The following is a 15,342-nucleotide window of genomic DNA, read 5'->3' as shown; positions in this document are numbered from 1 at the left end:
CCAGACTGTGAACTAACCGTTTGTTCAATGACATTTTAAAACTTAATGCAAAATTTGTCTGGGTGCCTCATTCACTACTTAACTTTGTCAGCGTTCTCACTATAGTATCTTCCTTATATATAAGGAAGAAGATTCTCACATGTGCGATTTCCAAATCAGAATGTTTTGACCAATCAGAGAACTTCCTAAGCTCTGTGTCGGTGCTCTATTTAGTCGGAATTTTCTTAGAAAAGATAAGGTAGGAGCGCTAAATAAACAACAACGCAAATAGTTAAAGCAATGATGCGTAATTATAGCATCAGCAAAATAACCGGATGACACTTTGTAACATTACAGTAGAAGCGATTTCCAACCTTTCGTCTGTTTAAACTAATGCTCCCCATTGATCAAGAACCGTGATTTGGGGCGATAAAAAAAAATTTTTTTTGCTTGTTAACCGAACTAAACTACAGTTAACGAAAATGTTACACCTAACGTATATAACACAATTTTTACCAGCCGAAATGTATGGGCTGATTTAAAACACGGAATTATTTTTAAAAAAAAAATTTTTTTTCAAATTCAAAAAAAATTTTTTTTTAATTCCGTGTTTTAAATCAGCCCGTACGTTTCAACTAGCAAAAATTGTGTGATGTACGTTAGGTGCAAACTTTTTCAGAACCGTAGTTTGGTTTGGTTAACAAGCGAAAAAAAATTTTTTTTGATCGCCCCATATCTCGGTTCTTGATGAATGAGAAGCATTAGTTTAAATGGAAGTCGCTTCTACTGCAATGTTACAAAGTGTCATCCGGTTATTTTGCTGATGCTATAATTACGCATCATTGCTCTAACTAAAAAGACTGTAGTATAGTGCAAAAACAATTTTTTCTAGTTAAAAATAAAAATTTTAGTATAAAAATTCAACTATCATAATGAAATAATTCACCACTTACATTCTGGAATTTAGTTTACCATATTTTCCTTGGAATCATTGATACTTAATTATCAACAATGAACGATTATTAAATAAATATAATTAACTAACGGTCCCGCCCTTCTCGGCCCGCCCGAGACTCACTAAATGGAACACCGTAGTGTGTTGACATGTAATGTGAAACATTTTTAGTTAAAAATTTTACATCTATTCCTGACACTTCTCAGAGAATATATCTTCTTATTGAAAACGTATTTGTTTAGAATACATACAGTTTGTTTAGTCAAAAGTGAAAAAAAATATAATTATGCTGAAAAGTACCGTGCGTTCCTTAGTATTGTAAAAACCATGTTTTCTAGTTGAAAATAAAAAATGTGAGTATAAAAATTCAACTATCATAATAAACCAATTCACTATTTACATTCTTAGATTTAGCTAACCATATTTTCCGTGGAATCAGGAATACTTGCTTGAGTATTAATAATAATTGCTTGAGTATAAAAGATTATTAAATAAATATGATAAATATTCTACTGAAGTGTCGCACGGTATAACTCAATTCGTCTATTAATATCTTTCCCAATAAAAATGTGTTGCGCAACAGTCGATTGAGACAAAGATTTTTTTACAACAAAATTTAATGAGATTACTACTATTTGGAATACTTTATTTCTACGTAATTACATACACACATAAATTTATAAACAAATCTGTGCAATATTTCACGTAAACTAAAACAGAAAAAATTTTTCCATTAAATATCGGGGATCGGTATAGTACTTGATGAGAACGCTATAATGTTATATTTTTAGATTTTTAAGTAACATCTTCACCGTAAGCCACGGTCACAAATATTAAATTTTTCACTTTGACTGCAAACTTGTGAATTTTAGGGGGAAAATTACGCGGGTCAAAAAAAAGGAAGAAAAACGTTTTTGTTAACGTTTTTTTCGTAAACTACGATAAAATTATTTTAAAATTTTGTAGGTTGGACTTTCAGCATATTACGCTAGTTTTTTTTACTTTGAAATCAATGATTAGGAAATTATGAAATCTTTATAACTTAGTCTTGTTATTTTTTGATAAAGTACATACCCAATTAAAAATTTATACGTATAGTTTCGTTGCGTATTTGAGAACGTATCAAAAATACGTCGTATCAATATGTAATGTTTGTTTGAAACCTTTCGTCACCTAGTGGTATCATGTATTTTGCAGTCATAAAGCGTATGTTTACGTTAAAACAGTTTGACAATATGATCACAACGTGCATAAGCATGATCGTTATACTGATGTAAAATTATAAACAAAAAAGAATTTTGAAACGTATATTTTCGTCCCTCACGCAAAGTGCTTTGCACCCTAGGGCCTACTTACCTACTTTCCGTCTACTTGTTACTTTCCGCCTACGGGCAGGAAGAAACATTCTGGCCCTGCTGGACTGAAAATTTGCTCCCGCCCTAGGGTAATTGGCGGAAGGAAAGTGTGCCCATGGGCGCAAAGTTGCGCTTTTCACCCTTGATACAAAAATGTCGCTCTCACCTCGGGCACAAACATACAACAATTGTACCTTTTAAGCGCGCAAGTGCTACTTTCTGCCCTAGGTGAGAAATACACTGTTCTATATCTAAAGTCGCTGTAATATGCTAACAACCCAACCTACAAATTTTAAATAATTTTATTGTATTTTACAATTTGCACACTAAGAAAAGTTGTGTTAGAAAAAGAATTACAACAATAATAAAAATTACTATATTGTATATATAGGACAGCTGAGACATACTCGCCATATTATAAAAAATAACCATGCTACACAGTAAAACCGGATTATATTAAAATTTGTTATGTGACTTAGTAATTTTTACTTTGTGCAGAAATAATTTTTATATTAAAGTAAAATAAAAAATATATACATATACACATACATGTTGTACACGAAATATATATGTAACTAACAAAACATTAAGATTTATAGTTTATTTGTGTATAGTTATTCTTTTTCTTTTGGAATACAGATACCTACTGAAGTGTTTTAAAAATATTTTATTTTAAAAGAGATCTGCAGTGACTGGGAATTATAAACCTTCGTCTTTTGTAGATTTTCTGTAGACAACACTGTTAACAACGAATGATCAGTCGATTTCAAATCAATTGTCTGCAGGTATCCATTTTTAACCATTATAAATTAAAAAATATGTTTCTTGTCATGATTACATTAATTTATCCTTAAATTTGAAAATCAATAGGCGTGCATACCTATAGATGTTGTACAAACTTACTTTCAATCATAGTTATTTTTATTATACTGAATGGCAATGCAATGGAATGAGAAATTTTACTGTCACAGAGCAAATTCTACTTTTAAATGTGGAAAATTTTAAAACGATTGTAATAAAATTTTCCGCCCTCGGGTGGTTTTGGGAGGCTGGTACTTCCTCGGGCGAAAAAGCAGTTTTCCGGAACTCGTTCGAAAAGTCTCCTTTACGAACCTCGTTACGTCCCTCGCCTTCGGCTCGGGCCGCAAACCTCTCGGTTCGCAAACAGAGACTTTTCAAACTCGTAGGAAAACTACCATTACAATATTGTATAGCAAAAATTGTCACAATTTTTACTATGTTAGACATAGTAATTTTTATTATACCGTGCAATTATTTTTGTACAGCTGCTACACAAAAATAATGACTTTAAATATAATAAAAATTATTATAAGCGTTAGACCTATACCGGCGTGTTCACACAGTATGTACTCTATTGAAAATACACGTTCATACGATACGCTTAGAGGATCAGGCCCCAGCTAAAAACTCTAAGAAATACACAGTATCCAATGTATTTCATTGCGTTTTTTAATGAACATGCCTGAGTAAAATATGTACATACTACTCATAATTTTATTAAAAATTTAACCCTTAGAAAGGTTGTCGATGTATAAATAACACATAACTTTCTAATGATAGTAATGCTTAGCAGTCTGCTAGCAGAAGACAAACATATCGTTTAGTTTCACATATTAGCACAGGTATTGCTGCGATCGCTTTTTCAGCTTGTGCACGTAGCGAATAGGCCCAGCACGCTTCACCGCGCTTTTTCTCTCTTATGTGTTTTACTTTTTCGTGTCCCCGGGAAGAAAATGGTGAACAGGAAACCAGCTCTGGCTGAGGAGAAGAGCGAGGAGATCGTGTCTTCAGTCGAAGAGGAGCTCGAGGTGACCGGGACTGAAGATGAGGCCGCTGCGATGGTGTTACCACCAGGATCTCCCGAGGCGACAAGCACAGCTCGGTTTGAGGTGCAAAATGTCGGTAAGTGATAGCAATATCATTAAGTGTTTTGTATCGAATCTCGGAGACAGTGCTACGGCGAGAGGCAGTCAAAAACAAGAAAAGGTCAGCGAGTTCTTAGAAGAACTCGGGAAAAATAAGACTGTCTACTCGCACGTGATGACAAAAGCGCCGCGGGTGCGTGCTCGGTTGTTTTGGAATGTGCGGGAAAAAGACAGGGGGAGGTAACGAGCAGAGAGAAAGCGTTCGGTCTCTGTCTTACTAACATGAGACCACATGGCCCCTCTCGCGCGCATCGTACAGCAATGCGCGATTTCTAACCATAAATAATTCTCTCTCTCGGTTTTTGGCGTAGTAACCGTGTGCGTGCTTGGTTGGTGTTTTGTTTTGGCTTAAACGAAGGCAGTAAGGGTAATACATAAACACCCCGGGATCGATACAACAAAGTCAGATATTTCATATTAAATAAAAGTCAGAGATAGTTCGTTAAATATTTTCAAGATAAAAGGCAGCAAAAATATTTTAGATGAGCGGGCATTCGATGTTCTATCTGGAGCTTGCCACGGCATTCGTTTGCGCGTTTAGGGCAAAACGTGGGAGGCTTGGAAGTCATTGTATCGGCGGACGAAGGCTGTATTCATGTCGGGTGTAATACCATAAATCGATGGTTGAGAGGAGGACAATTCCGGCGTGACGTCACTCCGTGTTATTGCAAATGGGGTGACGTCGCGCTGAAATTGTCTTCCTCTCAACCATCGAAATGTCGAAGGTGTGAGGCAGATATTTTTGGAACTTTTCGCTGTGGCTTGCACAGTCATGTAGGGCTTGTGTTCGGCCACGCAGGACTGTGTAACTGCCTAGCACACAATAGTGCTTTGTGTTCGAGTACGTTTATTGTGTGCACCGGGTCGAGTGACTAGAAACGACTTGTGTTCGGTTGGTCTAAGTTAACTCTCTAAAGACTCCTGATATTTGTTGTGTTTGAGAATTCCTGATTGGAAACGGCATTTTGTACTTGCGGAATTTTCTCGACCTAAAGGGCGGAAAACCAACACTACTAGATCTTTTTAAGGAAGATTACGAAAATGGAAATTCTGCTCGAAATGAACCCGGGTTATTTGTAAAGTCGGTTGATGTGAATAAGACAGTTGATGAGATTAAGTCGGTTTATAAAACGTCTGATGCTGATGCTCTAAATGCCATCGGTAATGGCAGAAAACGTGATGAGAAATTTTAATTAGACAGAAAGGCAGGCATTGAGAATATGTTGGAAAAACGAGCAGAAACCGTTTTCAAACTAAGCACAGGCGAAACTCCGCGAATAAGTATAAAGAAAATAGAAACGGTGCCGAATAAATATAAATGGTCAAAGGCAGTGATTAAACGACGGTCGACGTCAGACGAAAATGAAGTATCAAAATTTACAGAAAACAGTCCAACACGGAGACTGAAAAGTCTGATGGCTGAATTCGACTAAATGCTAAAAGGGCAAAAGGAAGAGAATAGGAAGGCTGCAGAGGAAAGAAATAGAAGACAGAAAAAGGAAAGCAGGAAGGAGAGCGGGTGTACAAAAATGCAGCGGCTCCATAGAGCCTGCCGGATCGGGGAGCGGGCTGGACTCGGAAGAATAGCTTGCAACAACATCACTTTATTTCGACACACAAGAATAGGTTTATTTAATTACAAGAGGATCTTTTTTAAGCTAAATTACTTACACAGTACAAAGGGAAGACGAGGAGATTCGTGATCACAAGAAAAAAAAAAACAGATTAGACAAGAACAACGGAAAAACTCTTTTTTTGTCGACGACACTCTGCTCACTGCCGACTCTTCTTCTTCCCTCTCTATTAGCTTTTTTGATTCGTCCGCCAGCTCTTCTTCCGGCGCTGCTATCGCCGCTTCTCCGCGCCTAATTTGACAATATTTCCGGCTGCTAACGGAACAGCGGGCAAGGGAGGAATTTTATGCGGTCCTATAAGATTTCGACCAAAGGCTGAACATGTGGAATGAGAGACTCGCGGCGTAAAACTCGAGGCACTGGCCAACTCCAGTCCCCTCTCACTCCACGCTAAGACCCGAAAGAAATCAGATTGAGTCAGAAGGCCTGGCAGAAGCTGCTGGAGGCCGACCCATGAGGGTGGCGTTGACAGCGTCACGACCCCAGGATCGCCTTCGTTACTTCAAACTGCAACGACTTGAACCATATGGCTGATAGAAGCCCGAAGGCTGGAACTAGGTTTCAAAAAAGCTACACTTGTGGCACTTTTGTAAATGACATACCAGCCCACAAAAAGTACAGTCCAAGATGTGGTGAGCAAATTAAGTCAGATTCATGGGATTTTAAAAGGCAGGGGCGTGGAAGTCGAGGGCATCAAGGTGGCCGCAGACGTGATTATAGCAGTGGCCACCCAAGTTTCCGGAACTTAAGACATAAAAGGGACTCTAGAAATGTCAGAGATGAAAAAGACATCAAAAGGCAGAAAGTGTCTGACTAAGGCTACAATAAATAAATAAAAAAAAAAACAAAAAAAAAAATGCGTTGGGATCGAGTAAAGGCGAGTCTTTGACGTTGATCGAGCCCCTTAACACTCTGCTTTCAAACTCTGCGGATTAAGTAAATAATATAGATTTGGAAGGAACTAATAAAATTAAATTGATCGCTGATTCAGGAGCAACCGATCATTTTACTAAGTCGGAAAAATTATTTAAAAATCTTGTCAAAAGAAAAATTGGAAAATTAAATGTAAAATTTCAGACTCATCCGCAGATTTGAGAACGGAGGGAGTGGAAAGTCTGCTACTTAGGAATAGTAGTAACAAAGTGGAGTTGAACGGAGTAGTTTGTGCTCGGGACTTGGTTGGAAATTTACTCTCCTTACGATTATTTGCTGACATGGGTCTGTCCATCTATTTAGATGATTAAGAAATTAGCTTTTTCGATCCTGTTACAGAAAACGTCTGGATATAAGGAGTATACCAAAAATCATACTGGACAGTCAAATTCATAAGGTCGTATATGGCATAAGAAAGTAATAGACTGACCAAAGACAGATCGAAAGTAATAGAAGAATGAAAATACTAACGGCAGACTCAGAAGTACAGACTGATGGTCCTGTAAAGTCAGCTTCGGATACAGTATATAACTGATGAGTTGGGAAGCTCGATTAGAATGACTGAAAAAGGTGACAGTTCTTTGATTATATGTTCTTGATACAAGATAGAAAGTTTCACGATGTCGGAATAGTAGAAACTGAATTAATAAACGAAATGCACAGCTCTTTCACCGAAAAATATAAAGCATTTAAAGATAACAACGGGGAAATGTTATGGCATGTCAGATTGGGACATGCGTCTTTGGGATATCTCAGAGGGCTGCAGAAAGCATATCTGGAAATAAAAAGTCTGAAGGACGCTGTTTTAGTGACGAAATAAGGACGTGTGAAGTGTGTCTGAAGACAAAGTTTCAAAAATTACCTTTCCCCTCCATGCGAGAAAGAGCAACCAGACCACTTCAGATCATCTATTTAGACACAATGGGAATTATAAGTCCGTCATCTTTTCCGAAAAGGTACAAATTTATCCCTGTATTTATTGATGACTTCTCGAGGTTTGCCATGGCGTACCCCGTGAAAAACAAAATACGGGTGAATGCTTAGAAGATTTCGTCAAAGGCTGTAAAAATTTGTTAGGATATGATACTAAAGTGTGTTACCTAAGGTCAAACTAGGGTACAGAATTCACGGGAGGATCCACCCGAAAGGTGTTAGACAGTCTTGGAGCAGAACTCCAGTTGAGCTGTCCAGATATCCCCGAATTAAACGGCTCGTCGGGAGGGCTGAATAAAACATTTTAAATGAAAGTCAGCTCTCGTGTATAATTCGGGACTCCCGGAAAACATGTGGGATTTGGCCTTGAACGCGGCAGTTTTTGCGTACAAACGCACTCCGCATCGTTCAAATAATATGGAAATCCCTTTGGGAAAGCTTGTGCCAAACAAAAGGATAGATATGTCAGATGAAAAGATTTGGTTGTGTCTTCTATGTAAGAGCTCAGAGGAATACAGACACAAAATTCCAGGCCAAAGGAAAGATGAGAGCATTTATGGTGGGTTACACACCCACAGGGTATCGGCTGCTTTGCCCTGACGAAGGAAAATTCGACGAGAGTAAGTAGGGGCGTCAGATTCAACGAACGTTTTGTATATGAAGACATAAAAAAAAAAAAAAAAAAAAAAAAACTCAATTAAAAACTGGAAGAACGTGACAGTAGATATAAAACTAGATGAGTGGTTTTTGATCTTCGAGAAAGAAAGGGAAGAGATGACAACATTGGAGGGAGAGCCTCCAGTCGTACGAAGAAAACCAGGAAGGCTGAAAAAGTCAACAGAGCTAGAACCAAAATGCAGATACGAACTTGAAGTGTAAGAATAGTTATAGATGTCAGTTTTTTTGGGTTTGGCTATTGCTGACAACCTCATAAAAAATCTAGCTTTTAAAAAATACGATACAGACATGGCAGATAAAGATACGTCTGCAGAAGATCTCACTCACTACCTGCTTCTGGCTGAAATAAGTAAAGACCCGTCTTCATATAAAGGAGCAATAAAGGCAGCAGATCGGAAAGGCTGGATTCGAGCGATACAAAATGAGCTTGATTCAATGGCGAAAAATGATGTATGGATTCTTACAGACAGACCCGTGGGTCTTATAAACGGCAGACGCCCAAATACAATTGACTCTCGCTGGGTGATTAAGAAAAAGGTCGACTCTCAAGGGCAGAAAAAATACAAGGCACGGCTGGTAATTCGGGGATTCAAAGACAAAAATGAATACGATTTGACAGAAATCTACGCTCCAGTGTCGAGATTGACCTTGATCAGAACGGTTCTAGCTCTGGTAAATAAATTAAATCTAAATATATGTCAGTTAGACGTAAAAACAGCTTTCTTGAATGGTACTCTTGATGATGAAATATATATGAAGATACCAGAAGGTTTGAACTGCACAGACCAAGAATGTTAGGATAAAGTCTGTAAGCTGCAAAGGCCTTGTATGGGCTAAAGGTCAGCCCTAAAAAATGGCATGAAAGATTTTTGAAAGCAGCTATTAAAATAGGTTTGAAGTCATACATTTTAGAACCACGTCTGTTTACTTGGCACGAGGCAGATAAACTTCTTATTTTAGTTCTATATGTTGATGACATGATTATTGCAAGTAATGATCCAAATCGCTTAAAGTATGTTAAAGAAAGTCTGCAAAGCGAATTTGAGATGACGGATCTCGGTGAAGTAGAATCTTTTCTAGGTATCGAAGTCAGAAGAGAAAGGGAGAGGCAGGTCTTAACCTTGACTCAGACTAATTATATAGATAAAATTTTGGTTAAACTTGGATTCGAAAATTCAAAACCCGTAAAAACTCCCATGGTCACTGGATATGTATTGAATCAATAAAGAAAACAAAGAGAACAATCTGAAAGGCAGGATGATTTAAAGGAGACAAAATCGACAGAAAATGTTTCTTACCCTGTTAAATGGTTCCGGTACCACATGATAAAACCTGATATAAATTTCTTTTAGTATACCGGACATAAAATAGCAAAGTATGATATTTTACAGTAAATTTTTTATCTTCCCAATGTATCGATGTATATGATGTAAAAATATTTACGATGATTCGGAACGAAATATACCTGTAAGTGGATAACAAGTACATCCCTATCAAAAACTTTAATGCTGAATCAACTTTGATTCGATGTTAATTCCATGAATGATGGAACACTGAAATCAGTCGTAATTTACATTGTTGATTCAACACTGATTCAACGTTGAATCAGCGTTGATTCAGCGTTAATCAAAACGTTAAAATTAAATTTTAAAAAATTAAAAAGTAGTAGAATAACATTTGGAGCAGATATATTGACGTATATGTAGGTACTATCCGTATCGTAACACCAAAACAGGGGGGTTCAGTTATTTGATGTGAAACTGCATTAAATACGCATTATATTTTTCTATTATTAAATTAACGTTTAAATCAACGCTGATTCAATGCTGATTCAACGTTGAATCAGTGTTCATTCATCGTTGAATCATTGTTGAATTGTTTTGTATTGAGGTTTGAATCTGAGGGATTCTCGAATATTTTATCGTAAGGTTAACACACAAGAATTGGAAGCGCTGAATTAATAGAAATAATCAATTTATTATAAAACTTCCTATTTATTTTACACTTTTAACATCCTAATTTCTATCAGGCTTACGACTAATATACTAAGCCATATAAATTTACTTAATGCCTGAACGCTGAGTGAGTTTATAGAGAGAATTAAACTGTTGTAATAGAACGAAAACTCCAACAAAAAAGATGGAATGCTAGCTGGAATACAATAAGATAGTTACAATTCACAAAACAAAAGTAAAACGAGACACTAGATTGACTATAGAGATCTCGCTTGAGGTGCGCGGGGGGCTCGACGGTTAGAAGCGGACTGACGAGCGCGCGTTGTCTCTCGACGAGAGAGCCGCAGCTCTCTTTACAGGCAAGTCTAATTGGTCAGAGAGACACGACGAGTTGTACTCTCATTGGCGCATATTGATGTCAGCTCAACCTGTAAATACTGAGCATTAAGCGCGCCTATATTTAAACTCAATACCGAACATGAATCATTGTTGAATCAATAATGTAAATTATGACTGATTTCAGTGTTCCGTCATTCATGGAATCAACGTTGATTCAACGTTGGTTCAGCGTTGATAAATCGCTAAAATCAACGTTGATTCAGTATTGATTCAGCATGGAAGTTTTTGATTGGGATATAATAATTTACATCAAAATAGTCGTACATATTGTTTTATATAGGTTATTTTCTCTGATTTTGCGTATGGCAAACCTTGATTATTATTTACAATTTTTCGACTTGTTTGTATTACCCGTCCAGAATTAAATATCCCTATTTAATGACGCAAACTTTATGACATAGGTTTTTCTTGATACACTTCTGATAGGTTTGTATAAGAAAATTCTTTATACATTTAATTGTATCATGTCTTACAAGCAAATAACTATGCATAAACTATATATGATCATATACATTTAACTTCATATACAGGGTGACCCGTTTTAATCTATGGACCCGAATTTCTTCTAAACTACGGGGTCTACAAAAAAATAGTTTAGATGAAAGTTGGGCAGGACAGAGGGGGCCATTTAATGGTACCATTAGATTTGACCTTGAAGTCAGTTTTGAACGTCATTTCAAGGTCAAGATGGTTTTTTCAAATGGTAACCCCTATTTTTGAGTGCGGATTTAAAAAGAGCGGGAAATTTTACATCAAATTTGTCTTAAGTAAAAATTGACCTTGAAAAGTTGAAAATGAAGTTCAAATGTCTAAAAAAACGATTCGACGTAATTTTTCAAAAATGACGTGGTTTTCTGGGTAACACTACAGTTCATAATGCTTGAGAAAGATCAATAAATTGTAAAAGTACAAATTACTTTAATTATCTTGACCTTGAGATAAATTGTGAAGGTTATTTCAAGGTCGTAAAGCATTTTTGTATCCATAAATCCTGCTTTTGACTGCAATCCTTGTTTTTTGAGATTAGGTCCTAAAGAATGTTATTACTCTTACATGTTCATGATAAACCTAACCTTAAAAAGGTCTTATTAAGGTCAATTTAAGAAGTCAATCAGCAAGTTTTCAATTGCTGATTCTTATTAATAGGCGGTGGCATTTTTTAATGCGGAAATAGCAAAACAAAAGTACTTTTATCTTACTTTTAGCGTTACCCGGAAACAACGACGTGGACGTAGTAAGTTCTGTTTCCTTTGGTTTGTTAGATGTTCGTGAGTCCTCTTGCCTCTCACGTCGGGGTACTTGATTATCGTGAGTCCCCTAGCCTCTCACGTCGGGGTGTTTGATTATCGTGAGTCCCCTAGCCTCTCCGTCAGGATGCTTGATTATCGTGAGTCCCCTAGCCTCTCACGTCGGGGTGCTTGATTATCGTGAGTCCCCTGGCCACTCACAATAGCTGCATTTAGCCACAGATAAATTGTTCGAAATTTTGTCCGTTGGCTTGAAGACACATGCGCACACGTCTTTCAAAACTGTCCACAGTCCTGAGCAATGTTTCTCGAGGAATGGCTGCGCAAGCTGTACGGATCCGGTCCATCATATCCTCTCGCGTTGTTGGCCATTATGCAAAAACAACATTTTTCACGTACCCCCACAAAAAAAAGTCGGGTGACGTGAGATCTGGTGAACAAGCAGGCCATTCAATTGGGCCTCCTCGTCCTATCCACCTGCCCTGATAAAGGTTGTTTAAAAACTCCCGTACAATCAGTGCAAAATGAGGTGGAGCACCATTTTGTTGAAGCCACATTCTTTGCCGAGTTGCCAAGTTAAAATTTTCCAACAGACCAGGTAAGTGCTCCCGTACCAATGCTAAGTAGCTAAACCTGTTAACATTTTGATCAAAAAAGTAGGGTCCAATTAAATACCCATTTACAATTTCGCACCAGACCATGAGGCTCCACCGTTTTTGGTGGTCTACAGCTCTGTACCAGTAAGGATCTTTGTACGACCAATAGTGACAGTTATGTCTGTTCAGTTGCCCGTCGCTGTAAAAATTAGCTTCATCCGAGAAAAGTACATAGCAAAAGAAATGGGGATCATTTTAAATGACTCGCAAAGCCCATTGTCAGAAATTAATTCGAGCTACAACATGACGAGGTTGTAAGGCTTGCGTTAGAGTAATATGGTAAGCATGATAATTTAAAAATCGCAAGATTCTTGAAACGATACTTTGTGGTATACCCGTTTCTCTTTCAATCTGTCGAGTACTAATGTGCGGATCTAAATGGACAGCTGCAAGAATTGTTAATGTTCGCACATCATTATCTTCATAATCATGATGTCGGCGTTGGCGAACAAGATGCCCTTCGCGAGCTCTTTCTGTTAGGGTTCTTATTGTCATATCAGTAGGGTGTCTTCTATCTGGAAATCGTACAGCATAAAGTCTTGATGCAGCGGCGTAATTGTTGCGACATTCCCCTAAAACTAATATCATATCAACAATTTCTGTTGGTAGATAATCAGCCATATTAAAAAATTTGTTTCGGGTACACGAAATGTAAATAGTAATTTAGATTTACATAAGAAGTAAAATAATACAAAGAAATTCAATGTTTAACATAAAAGCTCGATAGTTTTCATTTATAAAAGCAAAAGTAGTCCAAAGCAAAGTAGTCGAGAAATAATAGTACTGATAAATTGCCCAAACAAATTTTTAGGAACATAATTACAAAGTAAACTGAAATAAGTTCCTCAAGCTTATGCGAAGGAAAATTGCATTATCCGTAAAAAACAATTGTATTGATAAGCTACGATTTTGTCTTTGATTTTGTATTCAATGTTACATCAATAATCAACAGCATAAATCTAACTGTGGTGAACTTAGAACGAGCGGCGAACTAGAAATTCAAGCGATTTTCGAGTGTATGCGATTTAAAAAAGGTTAAAACAAAAATTAACTAAACCAGCTAATATTGGCAAAAATTGTTTAAATTATCTGTGTAGTTTTTAATGTTATTGTAAGAATATAGGATTACCAATACATAAAGAAATTAATAATAATACTGAAGTAGGGAACACTTGCCTAACTTCAAAATCGGCTGTAATACGAATCAAAATAAGGCTAAACCATTTGTTGTCATAAAATAAAACAAAACAAATTAGAAAATTTCCAGCAAATTTAATAGTTTTTTTCAATCAGACTATTTTAAACAAAACAAAATTCTAGCATTAAAAACATAATACAATATTTTTTTGATAAAATAGACTTCTGACTTTTTTAGATGAAGGTAATAACAACTTGGAGGGTCTGACTCAGGCATTAATTAAATTAATTTCTGCCAATGGGCTTTGCGAGTCATTCAAAATGATCCCCATTTCTTTTGCTATGTTCTTTTCTCGGATAAAGCTAATTTTTACAGCGACGGGCAACTAAACAGATATTACTGTCACTATTGGTCTTACGAAGATCCTTACTGGTACAGAGCTGTAGACCACGAAAATCGGTGGAGCCTCATGGTCTGGTGCAAAATTGTAAATGGGTATTTGATTGGACCCTACTTTTTTGATCAAAATGTTAACGGGTTTAGCTACTTAGCATTGGTACGGGAGCACTTACCTGGTCTGTTGAAAAATTTTGACTTGGCAACACGGCAAAGAATGTGGCTTCATCAAGATGGTGCTCCACCTCATTTTGCACTGATCGTACGAGAGTTTTTAAACAACCTTAATCAGAGCAGGTGGATAGGACGAGGAGGCCCAATTAAATGGCCCGCTTGTTCACCAGATCTCACGTCACCCGACTTTTTTTTGTGGGGGTACGAGAAAAATGCTGTTTTTGCACAACGGCCAACAACGCGAGAGGATATGATGGACCGGATCCGTACAGCTTGCGCAGCCATTCCTCGAGAAACATTGCTCAGGACTGTGGACAGTTTTGAAAAACGTGTGCGCATGTGTCTTCAAGCCAACGGACAAGATTTCGAACAATTTATCCGTGACTAAATGCAGCTATTGTGAGTGGCAAGGGGACTCACGATAATCAAGCACCCCGACGTGAGAGGCTAGGGGACTTACGATAATCAAGCATCCTGACGTGAGAGGCTAGGGGGCTCACGATAATCAAACACCCCGACGTGAGAGGCTAGGGGACTCACGATAATCAAGTACCCCGACGTGAGAGGCAAGAGGACTCACGAACATCTAGCAAACCAAAGGAAACAGAACTTACTACGTCCACGTCGTTGTTTCCGGGTAACGCTAAAAGTAAGATAAAAGTACTTTTTTTTTGCTATTTCCGCATTAAAAAATGCCACCGCCTATTAATAAGAATCAGCAATTGAAAACTTGCTGATTGACTTCTTAAATTGACCTTAATGTGACCTTTTAAAAGTTAGGTTTATCATGAACATGTAAGAGTAATAACATTCTTTAGGACCTAATCTCAAAAAACAAGGATTGCAGTCAAAAGCAGGATTTATGAATACAAAAATGCTTTACGACCTTGAAATAACTGTTAGGTGACGACTTGCGTAAATTAATAAATTTTTATTTTTATTCTATTTTATCCTGTTATATTTC

General features: G+C 37.1%; 1 protein-coding gene and 1 pseudogene across 1 annotated transcript; one reads left to right on the top strand and one right to left on the bottom strand.

The window, feature by feature from the left end:
- Positions 1–12,226: 12,226 nt before the first annotated feature.
- Positions 12,227–12,835, bottom strand: LOC149373817 (uncharacterized; annotated as a pseudogene).
- Positions 12,836–13,102: 267 nt separating this feature from the next.
- LOC149373816 (uncharacterized) lies at positions 13,103–14,766 on the top strand. Its single transcript, XM_089595653.1, has 2 exons — positions 13,103–13,145; positions 14,120–14,766. The coding sequence occupies exons 1-2, from the start codon at positions 13,103–13,105 to the stop codon at positions 14,764–14,766; spliced, it is 690 nt and encodes a 229-aa protein (XP_089451779.1).
- The last annotated feature ends 576 nt before the right edge of the window (positions 14,767–15,342 follow it).

Source organism: Copidosoma floridanum, unplaced genomic scaffold, assembly GCF_036245765.1.
Source record: "Copidosoma floridanum isolate Cflo_tuat_1 unplaced genomic scaffold, Cflo_Japanese_pri ptg000026l, whole genome shotgun sequence".
Lineage (NCBI taxonomy): Eukaryota > Metazoa > Arthropoda > Insecta > Hymenoptera > Encyrtidae > Copidosoma > Copidosoma floridanum.
The sequence above is the reverse complement of the archived record's forward strand: the minus strand, read 5'-3'. Positions and strand labels throughout refer to the sequence as shown.

Bases quoted from the DNA above. Each gene is read 5' to 3' on its own strand.
- LOC149373816 (XM_089595653.1), top strand. From the start codon at position 13,103: ATGTCGGCGTTGGCGAACAAGATGCCCTTCGCGAGCTCTTTCT. The intron at 13,146-14,119 runs GTTAGGGTTCTT...GGGCTTTGCGAG, and splicing joins GCCCTTCGCGAGCTCTTTCT to TCATTCAAAATGATCCCCAT.